The sequence below is a fragment of the Camelus dromedarius genome, chromosome 29 (genome assembly GCF_036321535.1).
Source record: "Camelus dromedarius isolate mCamDro1 chromosome 29, mCamDro1.pat, whole genome shotgun sequence".
NCBI classification, from domain to species: Eukaryota; Metazoa; Chordata; class Mammalia; order Artiodactyla; family Camelidae; genus Camelus; species Camelus dromedarius.
The window spans coordinates 20,879,017-20,901,324 of NC_087464.1; the positions used below are offsets into that span (position 1 = coordinate 20,879,017).

Sequence of the window (22,308 nt, forward strand, 5' to 3'; positions counted from 1 at the left end):
TATCTTTTCTGAGTGTTCTGTGTGGGCCAGGTACTGAACCCTCCAGGCCCCCCTGGGTGACAGGTCAAGGATTTGGCCCCAGAGCCTGGCCTCTTCCTGCCTCCCTGTCCGGGATCACAGGAGGCATGCATTTGTTGTGAGCCCCACCCTGGAGGAGGGAGGCTATGTCTGGCTCTCACATTTCCCTGCTCTGGATGATACTAGGTTTTCCAGCATCAGTCAGGACAGAGTAGGGGCACCTCCGAGTCTAACAGTGCTAGACACCCTGTAAGGGGACTCTAGGAGATGGCAGGGGTATGGGATGGCATGCAGCCAGCCTCTGAGGAAGGCTGGACCGTGTGTTAGGGCGGGAGCCTTGTGAACACCCGCTACTTGTCCAGGGTTCCACATGCACTGCCTCATCTAAGCCTCAGCCCCATTTTATAGTTGAGGGAACAAAGGTTCAGAGAGGCCAAGGGACTTGCTCAAGATCACACGACTAGTAAGTGCCAGAGTTGGGACTAGAGCTCAGATTTGTCTGCTTCCAAAGTCATCTGTCCTCAGTGCCCCTCAGCCTGCCCAGAGAGGGACAGCTAGGTAGCTACGGTGACCAGGATGTGCTAGAATGATGGAGGGACGGGGTGGTGGAGATGGGGAGAACTTACCCCCTTTTTCCCTCCGGAGCAGATGCTTGTTCATGTAATGTGCCAGGCCTAGGACTACTGTCTTTACCCTCTGGACAGCGGAGACCCACTCATTGCTTTCAGCAAGGGCATAGTGTGATTGGGTTTACATTTCAACGACAGATGACAGGGCTGCGAGGCTGCAGGTGGGCTCAAGGGCAAAATGTAGGAGGCAGAATCGGTTGATGTGGGGGAGGAAGGCGGCGCAGAAGGGCTCCCAGGCTCCAGTGTGTGCGTGGAGGCGACGGAGGCACATTGCATTACCGTCTTCACCGTTTCTGAAAGTGCCATTCATCCCCATTATCAGGGGCTTTTGTGCCCTCTTAACAGCCTGTGTTTTCTCCATTCCTATTTGAATAATATTTTTCTTGATGGAATTGCTAGAAGCCAACTCTCAGCTGGTGTGTCTGGACATCTCTGCCTGCTGGGAACCCAGCACCCTTCCCTAGTCATGGACTGGCCTCTTCCTCGTTCTGAGGGAGCTCTGAAAGACAAGATCGCTTTCCCCCATTTCCTTGCACCTTGGAGCACTGTCCATCTTTAGGGGTGGCTTTCTGTCTTGGGGCTGAGTGGGGAGCCACCTATGTAGCTGAGTGGGAGCCTCTGAGAAGCGTGCACACCTGCCCTCTTGGCCCTGTGGCTCTCAGCCCCAGGGAAGATGCACCTGTGCCTGCCTCCGTCCCTCCCCCAGGCTCTGTACAGGTCATCCCTTGTGCGAGGGCTCACTCCTGGAATGCTGACCCAGCACTCCCAGGACAGGAAGGGGCTGCAGGGCCCTAGGATGAGCCAACAAGCCAGCATTTGGAAGTGTGAGCTGGGGAATAGGATCCCAAACTGGTGCTCAGGACTGCCCTGGGCCTGGGAGGGGCCGGGGAGGCCCTCTTGTCCCCCCTGATGCAGGGTTAAGGAAGTGTATGTACAGGTGTGGGCACTTCCACGTATGGGATGCATGTACTGGCTGAGCTCCCCTGCCTGTGAACTTGGCTGTGCCTCCCTCCAGGTGGGTTGGAGGTGGGCAGAAGCTGCTCATATCTTGTATCCAGGGTGACAGCCTGACCCTTATCTCTCGTGCAGGTGGCCGGCTTGTTTCATGACCCTAGCATTGGGAACCCCATCCACATCACCATTGTGCGCCTGATCCTGCTGGAAGATGAGGAGGTAAGTCACATGGCCTCACACTGTCCCCTGGGATAGGCATCGTCTGCCAGAGCCCTTCTGCCATTTACCTGAGCTGTCTTGTGTGGAAGGGCACAGTGAGGGCCTCCTTGGCCCAACAAGTGTCATCTGTCACCCCCAGCCCCTGGCTGACCCTCTTTTAGGTCCCCTCTGGGGGGTGCCTGTGGGAGGGGTGGTCAGACTGGAGGCTGGACTGGGACCCACAGACCTTGGCTGCTTGTCCGCCGCTGCCACCTCTGGGTCTCTGTCTCCTGCTTTCATGTGGAGGAGAATTTGGCTTAGCCCTTCAGAGCTCAGGGGGAGGTTGAGTGGCCGTTCTCTCTGCCCCCAGGAAGACCTAAAGATCACTCACCACGCAGACAACACCCTGAAGAGCTTCTGCAAGTGGCAGAAGAGCATCAACATGAAGGGGGACGCCCACCCGCTGCACCACGACGCCGCCATCCTGCTCACCAGGTGCCGCCAGCTGGGAGGGGCTGGGCCGGGGGTGCGGCCGGGAGAGCCTGCCTTGGAGGGAGGTGCCCCTTGAGACTCAGGGAGGAGCCCCGGGATTGGGGGAGACACGGCCCTGCTCTCAGGGAGCCGTATTTTGAGGAGAGTTTGCACACCTTTGACCCACGACTGGAAAGTCTCACTCTCGTACCACGCCCCTCCAGCACGACCCCAACCTCTGACAACCACTGATCTGTTCAGAGGAGGCAGTATTTTTTAACTCCAGGTGTAGTTATTTCCCTCTACTGGGCTCTGGCAGCTTCTGTCAGCATCCTCGCTGGGGTAGGAACCCAAATTGTATGTGTGTGGGTCTGCTTCCCAGGCCCAGACAGGTGTCCTGTGTGAACGAGGGCACTTGCTTCCCAAGTGGCTCCTGCTCTGGTCTCAGAGCAAAGGGAGGCGCATCTCTCTCCCTCGCTTCCTCGGAGTCAGCATGGGCCCTTCCCTGCCCCCCTCAGCTTGGGTGGGCCTGGCTCCGGGCCAGGTCAGCCTAAAGGCCCCTTCTCTCTGTCTGTGCAGGAAGGACCTGTGTGCAGCCATGAACCGGCCCTGCGAGACCCTGGGCCTGTCCCACGTGGCGGGCATGTGCCAGCCGCACCGCAGTTGCAACATCAACGAGGACACGGGCCTGCCCCTGGCCTTCACTGTGGCCCACGAGCTCGGGCACAGGTACCCCACCCCCTGCCCCCACTGCCCCCACACTAAGAACCCAGTTTCACCTCCAAACCTGCGGGCACCAGACAGCCAAGCCAATGGCCCGCAAAATCCCAGGGAAGGGAGCCCTGCCTTGGCGGAATGAGCCCAGCCTGACCACGTGCTGTCCCTAAAGTGTCCCTACCCCACAGCCAGGCTGCTTTCCTGTTAGATAGGAGAGGGGCCCACCTGGCCTGGAGTGGGTCTTATCTGAAGTGGAGTTGAGATGGGTCAGAAAGTCACCATAGTCTTTGTCCCTTCCTGTTGCCCTCACTGCTTATATTTTTGACTCTTGGTCCCTACCACCCCCCTATTCCTAATTGCTCTGTGACCCTAGGCAAGTTCCACGCCCTCTCTGGGCCTCTATGTGCTCCCTGTTGATCGAGGAGGTTGGATTCAGTGATGTCCAAGGCTCCCTCCATTGGACACCTTTACATGCGGCTGTTATGCCTAAGCTTGGCCCGTGCCCTCAGCCACGTGCCCAGGCTGTTTAGCTGTGAATAAGGCAGCATCTTAGATGGTCTGGGAACCAACGAAGGCAGGCTCGCAGAGAGCTCCATGGCCAGCAGTGTTGGGTCATCACTGAGGACTGAACGAGGCAGAGTTTCTGAAAGTGCTTAGTGAGGCACCTGGCACATAGCAAGTGCTCAGCAGATATGCTCTTTCTCTCATGTCTGTCCCAAGGATGGTCTCCTGAGACCTTTCCTGGGGGAATACAGCAGCTCAGACTCCCTAACTCCAGTGCACAGCCTTGGGACAGGACCTGAGGGGTGGGAGGACCTCTGCTTTCCTGGTACCAGTGAGGTTGCAGGGGCCACAGTGGCCTTTTTGGCCAGCCCACTGCAGGGGCAGGGCTGCTCCACGGCCCCGGTACTCAGTTCAGGCTCAGGCTGGCGCACCTGCAGGAGGGCCCCGTGGGATCCTAGTTGTCACACCCACATTTTACCTTAAGGAAACTGAGGCTCTGAGATGGGCCGTGATTTTCCCAAGGCCACAGACTGGTTTGGGGGCAGAGCCAGGCCTGGGAGCCAGGTTTCGGCACCTCGCAGAAGTCCGAGGGCGGGGAGGGCCGGCGGCTTCCCACAGCTCACCCGCCCCTGGGGCCTGTGCTCTCACGCAGTTTTGGCATTCAGCATGACGGAAGCGGCAATGACTGTGAGCCCGTTGGGAAACGGCCTTTCATCATGTCTCCACAGCTCCTGTACGACGCCGCTCCGCTCACCTGGTCCCGCTGCAGCCGCGAGTACATCACCAGGTTCCTCGAGTAAGTCCTGCCCCCAGCCCGGGGCCTTGTCCAAGCCCCAGAGGCCAAGGTCCGATGGGGAGATGCAGACAGCAGCCCTCAGTGCCAGGGCAGAGGGAAGCACGGGGGCACCACATAAAGATGGGGCGGGGTCCCGAATGCCCGCTTCTAAGGGCCACCTGAGCTACACCTTGGAGGATGTGCAGGAGTTCATAGCGTACAGGCGGGAGAGGAGTGGTGTTCCTGGTAGAGGCGGCACTGGTATAAGGCCCGGGACGTGAGGGGTGGGATCATTTTCTGGGAACAGCGGGATACTGAGTGAGGCTACGGGAGCTAGACAGGATAGGAAAGGAAGCCGGAAGCGGTGCCCGGCTGGCCACATGGCCGCAGGGTCCAGTGAAAAGCAGGGAAGACGTGCCATTAAAGTTACTGAAAAAAAAATCTTTTCTTTCATGTCCCCTTGATTTGCCGTGGTATTTTTTATTTGCTGTTCAATCTAAGTGAAAACAAATTAAACATTTAAATGATTGGCACAAGTTTTGTTTTTAATCAAAGTATTATTGATGTACAATATTATAGAAGTTTTAGATGTAGGAAATAGTGATTCACAATTTTCAAAGGTTATACTCCACTTACAGTTATACAATATTGGCTATATTCCCTGTGTTGTACAGTATACCCCTGTAGTTTGTTTGTTTTGTGCATAGTACTTTGTACCTCTTAATCCCCTACCCCTATCTTGTCCCCTCTTTCCTCTTCCCACTGGTAACCAGTGGTTTGTTCTCTATTATATCTATGGGTCTTTTTCTTTTTTGTTATATTAACTACTTCTATTTTTCAGATTCTACGTAAAAGTGATTATAGTATTTGTCTTTCTTTGGCTTGTTTCACTTAGCATACTATCCTCCAAGTCCATCCATGTTGTTGCAAATGGCAAAATTTCATTCTTTTTTAATGGCTGAGTAGCATTCCATTGTATGTATGTACCACATCTTTTTTATCCATTCATCTATTGATGGATACTTAGGTTGCTTCCATATCTTGGCTATTGTAAATAATACTGCTATGAACATTGGGGTGCATGTATCTTTTCAAATTAGTGTTTTTGTTTTTTTCGAATACATACCTAGGAGAGGAGTTGCTGGGTCATATGGTAGTTCTATTTTTAGTTTTTTGAGGAGCCTCTGTGCTTTTTCCACAGTGGCTGTACCAATTTACATTCCCATCAGCAGTGTACAAGGATTCCCTTTTCTCCACATCCTTGCCAACATTTTCTATTTGTGCTCTTTTGGACGATAGCCATTCTGACAGGTGTGAGGTGGTATCTCCTGATTCGCAGTTCTCTGATGATTAACAATGTTGGGTACATTTTCATGTGCCTGTTGGCCATCTGTATGTCTTCTTTGGAAAAATATCTATTTAGGTCTTCTGCCTATTTTTTAATTGGCAGAACCATTTTTTTTTCAGTTAGAAATTTTTTTTGTTTGTTGGAGGAGGAGGTAATTAGGTTTATTTCTTTATTTTTAGAGGAGGTACTGGGGATTGAACCTAGGACCTCATGTGTGCTAAGCATGCGCTCTGCCACTTGAGCTATCCCCTCCCCTCTGGATTGTTTGTTTTTTTGATGTTAAGTTGTACAAACTGTTTATATATGTTGGATATTAGTCCCTTATTGATCATATCATTTACAAATATCTTCTATTCAGTAGGTTGTCTTTTTGTTTTGTTGATGGTTTCCTTTGCCATGCAAAAATTTTAAGTTTAATTAGGTCCCATTTGTTTATTTTTACTTTTATTTCCTGTGCTTTAGGAGACAGATCCAAAAAAATATTGCTACGATTTATGTCAGAGTTTTCTGCCTATGTATTTTTTTCTAGGAGTTTTATGGTTTCCAGTCTTACGTTTAGGTCTTTAATCCATTCTGAGTTTATTTTTGTACATGGTGTGAGAAAATATTCTAATTTCATTCTTTTACATGTTGCTGTCCAGTTTTCCTAGTGCCACTTATTGAAGAGACTGTCTTTTCTCCATAATCTATTCTTGCCTCTTTTGTCATAGATTGACCATAAGTGTGTTTATATCTGGGCTCTCTATTCTGTTCTACTGATCTATGTGTCTGTTTCTGTGCCAGTACCATGCTGTTTTGATTACTGTAGCTTTGTAGTATAGTCTGAAGCCAGGGAACATGATACCGCCAGCTCTTTTCTGTTTTCTCAAGATTGTTTTGGCTATTCAAGGTCTTTTGTGTTTCCATGTAAATTTTTAAATTATCTGTTCTGGTTCTGTGAAAAATGCCATTGATATTCTGATAGGGATTGCATTGAATCTGTAGATTGCTTTGGGTAGTATGATCATTTTAACAATGTTAGTTCTTCCAGTCCATGAACAAGGTATATGCTTCCATCTGTTTGTGTCATCTTCAGTTTCTTTCATCAGTGTTTTCTAGTTTTCCAGGTACAGGTCTTTTACCTTCTCAGTCAGGTTTATTCCTAGGTATTTTATTCTTTTTGATGCAATGCTAATTGCTTCCTTAATTTCTCTTTCTGATAGTTCATTGTTAGTGTATAGAAATGCAACAGATGTCTGTATATTAATGTTGTATCTTGTAACTTCACTGAATTCATTGAGCTGTAGTAGCTTTTTGGTGGCATATTGTTCTTATATTAGTTATTTGACAATCATCTTTCTTTTATTTTCTCCTTATGGAACTGTTCATATTCAGCTGTTCTCTCTCACATTCTTATTTTTATACTTTTAACTTTTTGTCTCATTCTGTTTTCTGGAAGACATCTTGATTTTTACCTTACAACCCTCTATTAAATTTTTAAATTTTTAAAATTGTACTTTTAATTTCCTGAACTTTCTTATTCGCTAAATACTCCTTTTTATTATCCTGTCCTAGTTTCATGGGTGCAGCATCTTATCTTTCTGAAGGTATTATTTATGGAGATTTAATGTTTTTCTTTTGCTCTCTGTAGTGTCTTTCTTTCCTTTGAGTTATTTTTTTTAAAGAATCTTTCTTTCACGTTAAAGGTTTTCTTAAAATGGTGGCTGTATTCCCTCTGTGGAAGGAGGCTCTGGGATGGCGGTCAGGAGGTCTGTGGACTGGGCAGCACTTTTCCAAGTCTCTGCTGAGGCTGGCTGGGACGGGGCTGTCTCTTTGGGAGATCGTCAGATGTTGGTATCTCGAGTCATTTTCCTGAGTGATTGTTTTCCCAGAGAGGCACTCTCTAGTCTTTTCCTGGGAAGATATAAGTCTGGCTCCAGCATTCTGGCCTCTAAATGGGGAAGGAGCTTGGCCATTATCTCAGCTTCCTTGTGTAGGTGTTCACTTGTCCCCTTTTCTCTGTAGGTCCCTCTTCCTCAGGCTTTCTGCTGCGTCAGGTGCTCCTGGGCCAGATCTCCTGACTCACCCTTGCCAGAGAGTGACCCCGGCCCTCTACCAGGCCGGGTGGTGGCCATCGCCTGGCCACACAGAGTTGGGGGAGGGGGGGTCTAGGGTCTGATGGGGTCTTAACAGACTTTCAGCCAAGCTCTTGTCCTCAGTCTACTGGCACCCAGGCCTCCAGGGATCCCTGGGGCCCTAATTCCTGAGCCCTTCCAGTGTCCCACTTCTGGGTGTTTTCTCCCTGCAGGACTGGCTCCTGGCTTTCACTGCTCTGCTAAGTTAGCTGCTGCTCAATCATCTGCTTTTCAGCTTCTAGAATTTTGCTGACATCTTTCATCTGCCGTCATCACCTCTCCCTTGCCCTTTGTCCTTGTCGATTTATGCTTTGTTTATTCCTTTACTGTCATCTTAGTAGGGTTCTGGAAGGGAATGGAAATAAATCTGTGTCTGCTCAATGGGCCGTATTTTCTAGGAGTTCATTCATTGGGTTTGAAGCCAGGATGTGACCAGGTCTGTTATGGATGTGAGACCAAGGATTCTGGGCTCCAATAGAGGAGGGATTACTGGGTGGAGAATGGGACTAGAAGCAGAGAGGAGTTCAGTTTGATAGTTAGGACCCTGGACTCTCGCCCAGGCTTCTACCCGTGTTGACAGACAAGTTACATTAGCCCTTAAGCCTGGGAGACTGGGGATAATGATGGGAGTGCCTCCTGGGTTGCTCTGAGGATTAAATGAGCAGACATGTGAAGTGTGTAGCACAGCACTGGACACGTGGTTAGCATTCAATGCTTCATGACTCTTATCACTGCTACCAAGTGATAAGTGATAAGGACCTGAACCAGAGAAGTGGCCCGGTCAGGGAGAGCAGGGTTGAAATAGTCCCCAGGGTCTATTTCCTTCCTGATGTGGGGGCTGAGAGTGAGAGAATGGCTGGGAAATCAGGAGAGTAGCCGCCCATGCAACACGCTCAGGGCTTGTTCGAGGCTGCCTCCACCCAGGGTGCCACCCAGCACCCTGGCCTCAGGACAGACAGACAGATGCGTCTCTGTCTTCATTCAGCTGCTGGAATGTGTGAGGGACTTGGCTGGAGGCCTGGGGCGAGGGTGGGAGGAGAGGGTGAGAGCCTGAGCCGGCCAGGGCCTCCCAGAGCCTTGGCCCGAGAGGAGAAGGAAGATAGACACATGCGTGAGGCCGACAGAGGGGGCTGGGGAGGGAGGGGAGTTCATCTTCCCAAGGGTGGTCACACTCTCACCTTGCCATCCTGGAGGGTCTGGCAGGAGGGGATGACAAGGCCTAGGACAGGTGCGGGGGGAGTGCTCAGAGGGGGAGCGTGGTACCAGCCTGTCCTCTAACTCCTGCGCCCTCCGTCTCCTTGCTGGGGGTGGGGCAGAAGACAGAGGTCAGGCCCTACCTAGGCAGGGTGGGGGGCTAGAATGAGCAAGATTCATAGAAGGAAGGTGTCAGGTGGGCTCAGGCAGTGTTTCTGGGGCTCAGAGAGGTAAGTCTCAGAGACATTCAGACTGTCCTCTCTCCCCACTGGACCCAGCGCTCCTCTGCTCCCTGCAAATAGATGTTTGTCGGGCTGCACAGATCCAGACATTAGTGACTGCCACTTGGTCTCAAACTTGCGCTCTTGCTGTGCCAAGATACTAATGTGTCCTGTGCCCTGGGGGACAGCGGGAGAGGAGACAGTGTAGCTGTCCTCAGGGCCCTCACCATCTTGGAGGGGGGCAGACGTGTGACAGTGCTGGGTGATAAGTGCTGTGGCAGACAGCCCTGTGGGGGTTTGTAGGAATCTAGAGGGGGCACCAGCACCCCCAGGGTCAGGGACATCATCTCTTAGAAGGAGCCTTGGCACTGCCCTGTGAGGACTAATGGAGCATCCTGAGGAAGAAGGATGTTCTAGGTGGGGTGCATGGCGTGGTCAAGGGCTGGCAGTGCAGAAGTGTGGGGTGGGGTGGAGAATCTTCAGGAGGTGGTGGTGGGGCTGGAGGAAAGTTTCTGGAGCCTGTGGGCATTGGCCAGTCCAAGAGGGTCAACCTGAAGAACTTGAAGGGCCTTTCTGAGCTGAGAGTGCTTTAAGGGACCCTGCTGTCTCCTGAGGGACCTCTCGTTTCATGAACCACTACTTGGACCTGGGGCGAGGGAGGGGAGGCCCCCTCACTCATGCCCTCGCAGCCAGGACTTCTGCAGGAGAGAGGCAGGCCTGATTGTGTGTCAGGCCCTTCATTTCACCCCCGTCCCCACCATCCGGTGACTCCATGAGCGGGCCCTGGGGTGGGAGGGGAGGGGGCACACAGGTCCCTCTCAGACGATGGGAAGCTCTTTGCAGTCCTTGAGGTGGGAGTGACACTTCTGACCGGAGCCACCGTTGTCTTCTCTGACCCCATGTGGGGCTGCCCAGCCCCGCTATAATTAGAGCGAGGACGGGCCCCGAGGGGAAGGGCTGACATGTGCCAGCAGCAAGGGGGGCCTGGCGGTGTGCCGACCGGAGGAAGGAAGGGCCGGCTGCCGGCCGGCCGGCCGGCCGTGTGACTTTTCCCAAGTAGATGCTGCTATTTATACCTCTGTTGCTTGGGATCACAGAGGCTGCCTCAGTGCCTTACAGATAAGGATGTGAAGGCCCAGAGTGGGTGAAGGATGGCCCAAGGCCACACAACACCCGTAGCTGGGCAGAGCGGAACTTGGGGTCTGACTCCACAGTCAGCATCTGGGCCTGAACCTGGCCCTTATCCTGCGAGGGCCCTTCAGGCCTGCAGCGTCTCATGCCCATTGACGGCCTTGGTAGGTGATTGTTGCTCTGGCCACCCAGCAGCAGACCCACGAGAGCTTGACAGCACAGCACATCAGCCCTGGGTCCTATCTAGGAAACTGGAGGGCTGGATGTGGCCTGGGACGGTCGGTGCAGGGCTGAGGCATGTTGGAGCCCCAGTCGGAAGAGCCCCCTGGCTAGGTCTGAGTAAGAGGAGTGGGCCAGCCCCCCAGCCACATCTTGAGCTGTGTCCTGCCAGAGGGAAAGGAGCCCCAGGGTCAGGCTGACCCTGCAGCTCACCCCCGACAGCTTCCTTCAGCTGCTGCTCTGCCCCGGGGTACAGGCCCAGGGTGCCCCCAGGCTGAGGCCAGCAATCAGAAAACTCCTTTATCCCTGTCAGGCCTCAGCTGCCATGATTTTGAACTTACTTTTGGGGTGAAGTATTTGAGGCCAGGCTTGAGGTCGGATGGCAGGAGCCCTGCACCGAGAGCAGCCAGGCGAGTAGACACATGTGGGCACTGGCAGCCTGGCCTGGCATCAGATCCTGACCATCACGAGTGATTGGGAGCAAGAGGTGGGTTGCCCCGGCCCTGGGTGTGTCAGGAGATGCCGAGGTGGGTTTTCTGCCTAGGGGGCTGTGAGGGGCAGGTGAGAGAGCTTGCTCAGCGCCCAGGGCCAGCCCGGCCTGCACTCACCCAGGGCAGCGGGCTGGGTCCCACGCCTGCTCATTTGCTGAAGCCCGTTTTAGAGGGTCCATTTCCAGCTAGCACAGGGGGTCCAGGCTGGAGAAGGGTCCCCAGGATCCTCAGCAGGAGTCTAGTCACTGAGGCTTTGCTCCCTGCAGCTCTCAAGGATGCAGGGCCCTGCCACCAGCCAGGGGACTTAGGAGACCACACAAGCCACCCAACCTGGCCTGGGGTCACAGCTCCCAGACCTCTGCCTCTGAAATCTGGACTCCAGGATCCCAGTGGCTGGCTGCCCCCCAGCCTCTCCCCACACGGGCTGTACATTGGCCTGTTTCTTGGCCCCTCCGTTTTCTCCGGCTCCTCCACAGTCCGCGGTGTCTCCTCGTTCCCTCCCAGCCAGACCCAGCATCCATAGCCTCTGCCCTTCTTTCCCATGTGTCCCTCAGTCCTAACCAGGACCCCCTGCTTGTCCTGGCTCGTCATGGCACCAGTCACCCTCAAGTGTCCAAGACTGGAAAACTTAGGGATTTCTTCCTCCATCTACCCTGCTTAGCCTGGGACCCCAAGTTCTACTGCCGGGGAATCCTGGCAGGAGGAAGGCAGGAGTAAATAAGGGAGTGATGGAGGCAGACAGCCTGGCAGGCAGGGCTGCCTCTGGGCTCTCTCCCAGGTTGGTGGCTGAGCAGGGGGCAGCCTTCAGGCCTTGGTCTTCCCACAGGTGACCCTAGGTCTCAGCCCGGAGCAGGGCCACCAGAGGCCTGCTGCTGTATCAGCTGTGACGTGATGGTCTCCAGATCCCGGGCTGAGGGGTGGAAGCTGCAGGAACTCAGAGCAGGGTTATGTGAGGGCTTAGTGGTCCAGGAGGCTTTAGAGGGAGGGGCCTCTGGGCAGGATCCTGGGGAGAGTGTTGTGGGTGCAGGGAGCAGTCCGTGGAGAGCCCTGGCACTGGAGGGCAGGGATAGTGGTTCAGCCAGCTGGAGGGCCCTGGAGATGGGTGGGAGGGGCTGGGGAGGCCTTTCACGCTAGCTTGGGTTAGAGAATAGGTCAGATGAGCAAGGAGGCTCGTGTTCTTCTGTAAGTTTAGGGCTTTAAGTCCCTTCCCACCTCCCCTGCCCTCCTGGCCAGGCTGAGGCCTCCCTGTTGGTTCCCCTCACTCCGTACTCCTGTCCCATCTCTGCAGCCGTGGGTGGGGCCTCTGCCTGGACGATTCTCCTGCCAAGGATGTCATCGACTTCCCCTCGGTGCCACCTGGCATCCTCTATGACGTGGGCCACCAGTGCCGCCTCCAGTACGGGGCCTACTCTGTCTTCTGTGATGACATGGACGTGAGTGTGGGGCACGTGTGGGCAGGGGAGAGTTGGAGAGCCCTCAGCTGCCTGCAGACCCCACCTGGCCTGTGCTTGGCCCACACGTGATGCCCATGAGACATAAAGTGGCCCATGGGAGAGGCCGCGGGGTTGGGTGGCCACAGACCCAGGTCGAATTCTGGGTGGACCATTTACCAACTGTGGGACTTTGGGCAAGCCCCTCACCTATTGGATCTGGATCGTAAGAGGTAAAAGGAAATCTACCACAGGGTCCTGGGGAGGATGGCCCAAAGCAATGGCCACAGGCATGTCAGGGACCCTGCAGCTTCCAACCAGAAGGATCAGCAGGCTGGGGACGCAAACCCAAGCCTTGGGGCCCAACCCAGGGTCCCCCACACCACCTGGTCAAAAGAAGACAAGAGGGGACCTCTGGGGGTTCCATCTATAGACCCCAACATGTGCCAGACCCAAAGAGGGGAATAGCGAGGGGGCAGGGCAGGCGGCAGTGCCGGGGAGGAGGTGAGGCTGTGGCCCTTGCCGTCCTCCTTGCAGAATGTCTGCCACACACTCTGGTGCTCCGTGGGGACCACCTGTCATTCCAAGCTGGATGCAGCTGTGGACGGTACCAGGTGTGGGGAGAGCAAGGTAGGGGCCCCGCAGTCCAGCTGTGGAGGGGGTGAGAGGTGAGCTTCCCTGCTGTGTTCGTGCCTGGGGTCGGCCTTGGCTCGCAGGCTTGCCCGTGCTCTTAGCAGACCCTCAGCACCCTCTGGCCCGAGTGCCCATCTGCAGAATGGAGGCTTTGGGCCAGAGCTTGATTGGGTGATTCTTCAAGACACCTGCAGCCCAGAGAGCACGTGGGCTCTGTTTTATTCCTTGCTCGGCTCCACTGTGGGGTCTCGGTCTTGGGTGACTGGAAGGGGACTCCCGCACCCCTTAGGTCCTTCCCCTCTGGGTCTTCCCAGGCCTTCCACCCACCTCATTCTCACCAGAATGAGGAGCTTGGGGCGGGGTGGTGCTACCTTTGTTTGTCTCGGTAGTGGTGTCTGAATGGGGAGTGCGTTCCTGTGGGCTTCCGGCCCGAGGCCGTGGACGGTGGCTGGTCTGGCTGGAGCGCCTGGTCCGTCTGCTCGCGGAGCTGCGGCGTGGGCGTGCAGAGCGCCGAGCGGCAGTGCACGCAACCTGTGTGAGTGTGGGGCCTGGGGCAGGTGGAGTCCAGCACCCTGAGCAGCCGATTGCCGGGACCCTGGCTTTGTCCCAGCCTCCCACTCTCAGAAGTGTCCCCATGGAAGCCAAGCCTGGAGTATCCAGACCCACCTTGGTCATTTCTAGGAGTGCCCCCAAGGCTGACTGAGTTGCCATTGCAGAGAGGGGGACACTAAGGCCCAGAGACTAGAGGGACTCCTCCGAGGCCACACAAGCTATGGCTGCAGGAGGGAGGCAAGAGAGGGCAGTGGCTAAGAGCTTAGACCCTTAACCTTAGATGGATCAGGGTTCAAATCCCCTCTCCACCCCTTCTCTGGGCCTCAATTTCCAGACAAAGTGTGTGGTGAGGCAACAGCAGTACCCATCCGGGAGTTGTCAAGGCTAAATGCAGTACGTGCAGGGAAAGCTGTCACCCTGCAGCTAGTCTGTAGCATGTGCTCAGTAAACAGAGCCACTTAGTGCTACACGTGGGTCCAAGACGAGACTGGAGGTAGCTGGGAGAATTGGTCAGCCTGGGAGGGTTGCTCTGTGACCTGGGGCGAGTGACTTCATCCCTCTGGGCCTCAGTTCCCCATCTAAGAGGGGTGATGTGAAGATTCAGGGAGATGCGGGGGCCAGCTGTGCGCTAGACTGAGGGGCCGCCCGGCACCTTTGGATGAGCCCCCTTCACTAGGCTTCCCTAAGGTGGGTGTGGGACTCAGAGCTGGGTCCTTCTAGGGCTGTGTGCTTGTGCCCCTCCCTGCCTCTCAGCCACCAGGTCTGAGCTGGGTTGGGGGCAGCTACCCAGATGGGGTGGGGTTGGGGTTCAGCCTTTACTCGGGGACAGACCTCTGGGCTGGGCCAGGCCTGGTGGGCTTCCTTTTGACCTGGGCTACCATCAGGAAAGCGTCTGCTGACATGTAGGCTGTCAGGACACCGGGCTTCATGGGCTGGACACTTGGAGTAGCCCCTCCGGCGAGTGCCAGTCACGTCTGCAGCTTGGCCTAGCCTCTCAACAGCCCTCTGTAGAGGCAGCCCCTATCCCATTTGATAGATGAGGAAACCGAGGCCCAGAGGATGCAAAGACTTGGCCAAGGTCACGCAGCAGGCTGGGGGCAGAGCCCAGGCTTTCTGCTGTCACCTTCTCTGAGAGCCTTTCAAGCAGGGAGAATGTGTCTGGGCCAGAGGGTGGGCAGCAGGAATCTCCGGGTGCTAGGGATGCAGGCGGAGCTGCTCGCTCCGAGCACCTACTTCTGGATCCAGGTACGCGGTCACTGTCACCGCGCACTGACTGCCCCCACCTCGGCCCTCCCCACAGGCCCAAATACAGGGGCAAATACTGCGTGGGCGAGCGGAAGCGCTTCCGCCTGTGCAACCTGCAGGCCTGCCCTACCGGCCGCCCCTCCTTCCGCCAAGTCCAGTGCAGCCACTTCGATGCTATGCTGTACAAGGGCCAGCTGCACACGTGGGTGCCTGTGGTCAATGACGGTGAGTCCGGCTGCCCATCGGGACACTAAGGCCCGGAGGGGTAGGGACTGGAGGGCCCAGGGTTGCCCAGGGATACAGCCACTGTCTGCCGGGGCTGCCGCTCCCCCTTAGCTCCCGTCTGCAGCCCTGCGGAGACTACCAGCCCGGCCGAGCCTCCAGCCTGCCGCTGATGCGTGTCGTGGAGGTGGTCTTCCCAGTGGCCTCCGTGACTCCTGCCTGGGTTGTCTCTCATGGCTCCTCTGCTCGGGCCCCCAGTGAACCCCTGCGAGCTGCACTGCCGGCCCTCGAATGAGTACTTTGCCGAGAAGCTGCGGGACGCTGTGGTCGACGGCACCCCGTGCTACCAGGGCCAGGCCAGCCGTGACCTCTGCATCAACGGCATCTGCAAGGTGTGTCTGGCTGGGAGGAGGTTCTCTGGCCTTGCCCGCCCCAACCCCCTCCTCAGGCCACCCTCCCCAGGCTGTACCATGGGGCATCCCAGCTCTGCCAGTGAAGCTCTTTGGTCTCCCATCACCTCTCTGCAAAGCCCCCACCACTCCTCCTGGGGATGGAGCCCCCACACCATCGGGCGTTGCCCCCCAAGCCTCTCCACCACGGCCTTCCCTCCTCATCCCTGCTGGCTGCCCACGGCTTCTGAGTGCTGGCCTGCACCGGCCCAGCCCCAGCCCAGAAACCAGAGCTTGGGCGGTGGCTCAACCTGCTGGCTGGATGACACAGGCAGCGGCTCCTCTGTGATAGAGAGGAGACCGTCCCTGTATCCACGTCACAGGGTTGAATGCGGTCATCTAACAGGTCATCGTAGGGCCACGAGGGCTCAGGGCCGGGTAGGGAAAGCGTCAGTGTTCGCTGACAATGACTTCCAGCAGCAGTGGCGGCGGCGGCGGGTGCGGCCGCTCCCCCTGCCCGGATTCTCAGCCACTGTCTTTTCCTGCTCCTGGGAAGGAAAGCCCCTGGGTGTAGAGGCCTGGGCTCCTAGGAGGACCAGCAGGAGGTGCTAAGCCCGTGCCTTTGACATTGATTCCCATTTTGGGGAGATTCCAGTCCGCACTGGTCAGGAGCCCAGTCTGTGCCAGCTCGCTGCCTGCTGTGGCCTCTTAGAACACTTCTCCTGTCTCGTGTCTCATGAGATCTCACAACACACCTTCATGGTCCGAGTTCTCCCTGTTTCACACCTGAGGAAGCTGAGGCTCAGGGAGGTGGAGGGGTTTACCTGGGGTCAGAGGGCATGACTGTGGTGGTGCCCCCACTCCCCACCCCGGCAGGCCCCCGAGGCTGGGGCCCAGCACCAGGGGCCTCCCCTCCCCATATGTTGCAGAATGTGGGCTGTGACTTCGAGATTGACTCGGGTGCTGTCGAGGACCGCTGCGGCGTGTGTCACGGCAATGGCTCCACCTGTCACACCGTGAGCGGGACCTTCGAGGAGGCCGAGGGCCTGGGTATGGAGTGGGACTGCTGGTGGGGGGCAGCGTGCTCTTGACCTGTGGCCCTTCCTTGTCTCCCATGAGCCCCTGCCCGTGGCCACCACGGTCCTCACCTAGGCTAGAGATGGGAAGCAGGGAAGCTGCCTTGCTTCGCCCCGGATCCTGGCAGGAGCCGGGGCACTCAGGCCCAGGTGCAGAGACCTGCCCTCACAGGGAGTCCTCCTGCCTCAGGGATCCCAGGCTGGGCTATGAAGCTTCAGACACTCCCCCAGCTCCACTGTCTCACCTCAGGGCCTGTTTTGCACACATTGCTTAAGTGCCAACTGCGCTAGGTGAGGGAGATCTGGAGGTGAAGCGCTCACAGTCTGATCTTTTTTTGTAGCAGATGCAGTGGAGGGAGGCCCAGAGGGCTGTGAGAGCGCTGGGGAAGAGGTCCTGACCTGGAGAGGTCAGGGAAGACTTTCTGTAGGAGGTGGAAGTTGAGCTGAATCATAAAAGACTCAGGAGAGACAGGGAGAGGCATTATACTTGGAGGAAAGAGCTTGTGCACAGCAAAGCCAGGAGGAGAGAAGGATCCTGCTCTGTCTAGGGACCTGTCTGTAAGGAAGGGGGCGCTGTCATGGGGCTTTGAAATCTAGGCCAGCAAGCTTAGATTTCATAATCCAGAGATGCACACAGTCCTGCTTGGTGGTTAAAACTCTGATCTGAGAGCTTGGTTCACATCCCAGCAGAACCCTCATGAAAGTTACTTAACCTCTCTGCCTCAGTTTCCTCATCTGTAAAATGGGGCTAACTGTAGTACCTATGTCACAGGGTCATTACATGTGTAAAGTCCTCAGGGTAATGCCACACACATGATGGGTGCCACTCAGTGAACAGAAACAGGCCGTGTAGGCATGAGGACGACAGGCCAGGGGAAAGGCCCCGTCAACTGGGTTTTTAGAAAGGTCGTGGTGGCCCAAGATAGGACATAGGCCCACCTTGTGCCAACACCAGCTAAGGTCTTGCAGAGAGGAGTGATGGGGCGTGGGTCACCCAGAGAGGAGTGACCAGGGCAGGATCTGAGGGGCCCTTCTGAGGCTTTGGTGACCTAGGACAGATCTAAGTGGGGAACTCAGAATCTTCAGTTAATGTGGGACCTTTGGCATCAGCAGGTGGGGGCAAGTGGAAAGAGAGGTGAGGGCAGGGCACAGCTACCTCTTATCTCTGTTCCCAACCTACCCACCACCCCTGGCCAATAGGTTACGTGGACGTGGGGCTGATCCCAGCTGGCGCTCGCGAGATCCACATTGAGGAGGTGGCCGAGGCCGCCAACTTCCTGGCCCTGCGCAGCGAGGACCCGGATAAGTACTTCCTCAACGGTGGGTGGACCATCCAGTGGAACGGGGACTACCAGGTGGCAGGCACCACCTTCACATACGCACGCACAGGCAACTGGGAGAACCTCACGTCCCCCGGTCCCACCGACGAGCCTGTCTGGATCCAGGTGACTGCTTCCCAGGGCCCAGGTAGGGGAGGAGCAGAGGTGGAGTCCGTGGGACCCTGCCCTATGGCAGGAGTGAGCCCCGCGGCAGTCACGGAGCCCGGTCCTACTGTTGGCACCTCTGCCTCTGTTTCCTCATCTCTAAAATGGCCCCATGGTCCAAGAGGTGGCTGGGGTCAGTCCTTTAGGGTGGTTACCCTGGGCAGCAGGTCCTAGGCGGAGGAAGAGGACACCTTGTGCTCACAGGGCCCTATCCACCTGCCCCAGCTCCTGTTTCAGGAGAGCAACCCTGGGGTGCGCTACGAGTACACCATCCACAGGGAGGCAGATGGCCACGGCCAGATCCAGCCGCCTGAGTTCTCCTGGCACTATGGGCCCTGGACCAAGTGCACAGTCACCTGTGGCACAGGTAAGGCGAGGGTTGGGCACAGCTGCTGCCCAGCAGGGCCTTTGTCTCTGGGCAGCAGTGCGCGGCTTCATCTGGTTCATTGCTTATTTGCTGGGCCACTATGAGCTTGGAATGCTGCTTCCGGGCCTCAGTTTCCCCATCTATAAAATGGGGCCAGCAATAGCCCCGCCTTGTATGTGGCGGTGGCGTGAGGCCGTGGTTGGGTTTGGCACTAGTTGCCAAATCGTGGCTGAGCCTGCACATCTGTGGCCGCGTGTTGTCCTCACACCCGGGCTTCATGACAGGTATTATTGTTACACCCAATTACAGATGAAGACACTGAGGTTCAGAGAGGCCAAGGGAGCGGCCCAGTACCTCCCGGCTAGGACCCTGTGGTCCTACTGAACCTCCACACTGGGCTGCCTCTCTCAGGCTGGGGTGATGGCCAGGAGGACAATGAGGAGAGGGCAGCAGGGCCTGCCTTCATCCTGACAGGCAGTGAGGCCCGGTTCTGGAAGGGTTCTGAGCAGAGTGGGTCTTTGGGTGCAGGGAGGCTTGGGCAGGAGCACCCTGGGTGCCAGGCCTAGGCTAAACCCCCGTGGCCTCCCAGGCATGCAGAGACAAAGCGTGCACTGCACTGAACGGCAGGCGGGGCCTGTGGATGAGAGACACTGTGACCCCCTGGGCCGGCCGGATGACCGCCAGAGGAAGTGCAGCGAGGAGCCCTGCCCAGCCCGGTGAGCTCCGCCCCCCTGCCCCTACTGCTGCTCCCACCGGGTGCCTGGTTCCTAGCTGTCCCTCATCTGGGGTCCCTGAGAGAAGCAGAAGGAGCTGGGCCCTTGGCCTCTCTTCCCAAGGCTGAAGCCTCAGCCCCTGGTTGCTGCCGACCTCAGCCTGGGCCTGGGATCCCCCTCGGCAGCCAGCACCAGCCAGGGGCATCCCTGTTCACTTGTGTTTGGGTCCCTGGATGTGGACACAGGCCTCAGGTCTTGCCCAGGTACCCCAGGGGTGAATGTGGCAGGAGCAAAGGGGGCTATGCCCTGTCATGGGCTTTGGGGGCCGGAGATCATCCCCTGGGCTTAGACCTGACCCTGACTGAACCGTGAGTGCCTGGGAGTCCCTCGGCACCACGCTGATGCCACCCGCATGCTCCCCACAGGTGGTGGGCAGGTGAGTGGCAGCCGTGCTCCAGCTCCTGTGGCCCTGGGGGACTCTCCCGCCGGGCTGTGCTCTGCATCCGCAGTGTGGGGCTGGACGAACAGAGCGCCCTGGAGCTGCCTGCCTGTGAGCACCTGCCCCGGCCCTCTGCTGAAACCCCTTGCAATCGTGATGTGCCCTGTCCAGCCACCTGGGCCGTGGGGAACTGGTCTCGGGTGAGCATCAGAATGGGAGGAGGCCTGTCCCTGGTTCTCCCATTGGTCTTGGGCTACAGGGAGGCAGACAGCCTTCAGGGAGCCCTTACTGCTAGGCACCATGGTGGGAGGGAGGCTGGGGCATTCTAAGTCCAGCCCCGCCCCAAACCCCAAACCTTGGGCTAGGATGTTCTAGTGAGCCACAGCCACATGCCATGGTCTCTGGTCAGGGCCAGAGGGGACTGGCCGAGGCCCCGCACGCTGACACTGAGCCGTGGGCAAGGTGCCTTGCTGGGCCCCAGCTTCTCCTGGCCTGAGTCCCTCACCCGCGCCTTCCCTTCAGTGCTCGGTGACGTGTGGGCCAGGCACTCAGCACCGGAGCATCCTCTGCACCAATGACACTGGTGTCCCCTGCGATGAAGCCCAGAGGCCCACAAGCGAGGCCACCTGCCTTCTGCCCCCCTGCCCGTGGGCTCTGGACACGCTGGGCCCTGAAGGCTCAGGCAGCGGCTCCTCCAGCCATGAACTCTTCAATGAGATCGATTTCATCCCCCGCCGCCTGGCCCCACGCCCTCCACCCGCCTCCTCACCCAAGCCGGCTGGCATGGGCAATGCCATCGGGGAGGAGGACCCCGAGCTGGGCCTGCCGGGGCCTGTGTTCGTTGATGACTTCTACTATGACTACAATTTCATTAACTTCCACGAGGACCTGTCCTACGGGCCCTTCGAGGAGCCCAACACAGACCTGGCGGGCACAGGGGATTGGATGCCCCCACCTCCGAGCAGTCCTGCTGAGCCCTCCATGGGCATTCCCATGCCTGCCACAGAGCCTCCTGGGACTAAGGAGGAGGGGGCGCTGGGAGATTGGTCCCCTGCCCCTCAGCCCACCCACACTGGCCATTCCACACCCCCACCCTCGGAGCAGACCCCTGGGAACCCCTGGGCCAACTTCTTATCTGAGGATGAGGCCCCCATTGGAGCCCCAGACCTTGGGCTGCCCAGCTTGCCCTGGCCCCCGACTTCAGTCGGCATGGAGACGCCTGCTGCCCCTGGGGACCAAAATAAGTTCCTGGGAGGGGAGGACAGCCAGAGCCAGCCACCCCCTCCCTGGTGGGAGAGGACCAATGAGGTTTCCGAGGACAACGAGGAAGCCTTAGGCCGAAGAGCGCCTCACCTCCCCCAAAGACCCAGCCCCACGTCGCCTGCTGGGTCCACCATCAGCCCCACCCACCCCTCTCCTAGTCCCGACCCCATAGAGCTGTGGACAAGCAGGACTGTGGCCTGGGAACCAGCTCTGGAGGGCAGCCTGGTGCCTGTGGACGGTGAGCTGTGGCCCACAGTGGGGGGCGCTCCTCCCCCTCCTCCTTCCACAGCCGCTCTGCCAGACACTCGGGGCATGGACAGCCCCCTGGAGCCGGGGACTCCCACCCTTTCAACCCCAGGACTGGCTCCTCAGGACCTGCAGACCCTGGCAGTGCCGGGAACTTTCCTTCTGGGGGCCCCAATCAACCTAGGGCACACGCCTTGGGTGACCACCCTGAGCCCGGGCCCCTTGGGCCAGCCTGGGTCCCCGAGTCCTGAGGCACCCCCACGCCCTGTGTGGCTGTCCACACCAGCCCAGGACAATCCAGCCAACAGCAGCAGAGCCCCTGGGCCTCCGGACCCCAGATTGGCCGAGGAAGGGCCCCCCGCAAACCTGCCGGCTGCCAAGAATGCCAGTTGGGAAGTGGGAAACTGGAGCAAGGCAAGTGGTGCGGGTGGGGGTGGTTGGGAGGGGGTCGGGCGGCTGGGGGTCCAGCAGGACCTCGCTGACTCAGACGCATCTGAAAATGAGCAGAGCGGTATACAGGCCTTGTCTGTCCTGCCTCCCGGGGGGACGGGGATTCTGGGGTTTGGAAACTGACAGCCCGTGGTGGGTGGAGGCTCTGAGGTGGGAGGAGCGTGGTCCCGCTCAGTCATACTGTCCTCATGTGCTCCTCGGGCCAGGCTGCCCCATCGGGCCTCAGCCTCTCTTCTGAGCAATAGGGTAGAGCCAGGGGCCTGGGTCCCTGGAGTCCCCGAAGGCCCTTCCTGAGTAGCACAGGGGGCCACCGGGGAGCCAGGGCAGGCGCAGATGAGGGGCAGCCAGGAGCAACGGCCCTTTCGTTCTCTGGCTTGAGTGCTCCCAGGGACAGGGAGCTTACTCCAAATAGCTGTGTCGGGGAAGGGCCCCCTCCATGCCCCCCAGGCCCGGCCCCGCCCAGCAAGGCCCACCAGGGTTGGCCAAGGCTCCAGCAGGTGCAGCTCAGTTCTTGCCACCTGGCTCTCCCCTCAGTGGCCCCACCTGCTTTGTCAGGGGCCTGTGAGGATCTGAACTGCGTGGAAAGATGCTGGCCTGTGCCCCCCATCCCCACCCCAGCATCTCCATGTTGTCTCTGTGGGGGAAGTGAACTGCTTCTGTTCAGATCCCTAGTTTTGGTGCGGGAGGTTCAGGCTGAGGCCCAGTGAGAAACCCTTCCCAAGTGATCCTGGGAAGCAGTAAGCCTTGTCAGGACAGCTGGGCCACCTCACCTGTGTCTCTTGTGAGTAGGGACAGCTGATTGCTAGAGGAGTTGA

The 22,308-nt window shown here is 57.4% G+C and overlaps 1 protein-coding gene across 1 annotated transcript in view; it reads left to right on the forward strand.

The window, feature by feature from the left end:
• The window catches only part of ADAMTS7 (ADAM metallopeptidase with thrombospondin type 1 motif 7), a 40,559-nt gene that overhangs the window by 13,057 nt on the left and 5,194 nt on the right, over positions 1–22,308 (forward strand). Inside the window, exons 5-19 of the mRNA XM_064480660.1 lie at positions 1,737–1,820; positions 2,170–2,294; positions 2,850–2,999; positions 4,144–4,287; positions 12,273–12,417; positions 12,952–13,044; positions 13,437–13,582; positions 14,900–15,069; positions 15,325–15,458; positions 16,385–16,505; positions 17,732–17,976; positions 18,241–18,382; positions 18,972–19,098; positions 19,521–19,734; positions 20,057–21,457. Of these exons, the coding sequence (XP_064336730.1) occupies positions 1,737–1,820; positions 2,170–2,294; positions 2,850–2,999; positions 4,144–4,287; positions 12,273–12,417; positions 12,952–13,044; positions 13,437–13,582; positions 14,900–15,069; positions 15,325–15,458; positions 16,385–16,505; positions 17,732–17,976; positions 18,241–18,382; positions 18,972–19,098; positions 19,521–19,734; positions 20,057–21,457 (3,441 nt within the window). The remainder of the gene's footprint in view (positions 1–1,736; positions 1,821–2,169; positions 2,295–2,849; positions 3,000–4,143; positions 4,288–12,272; positions 12,418–12,951; positions 13,045–13,436; positions 13,583–14,899; positions 15,070–15,324; positions 15,459–16,384; positions 16,506–17,731; positions 17,977–18,240; positions 18,383–18,971; positions 19,099–19,520; positions 19,735–20,056; positions 21,458–22,308) is intronic.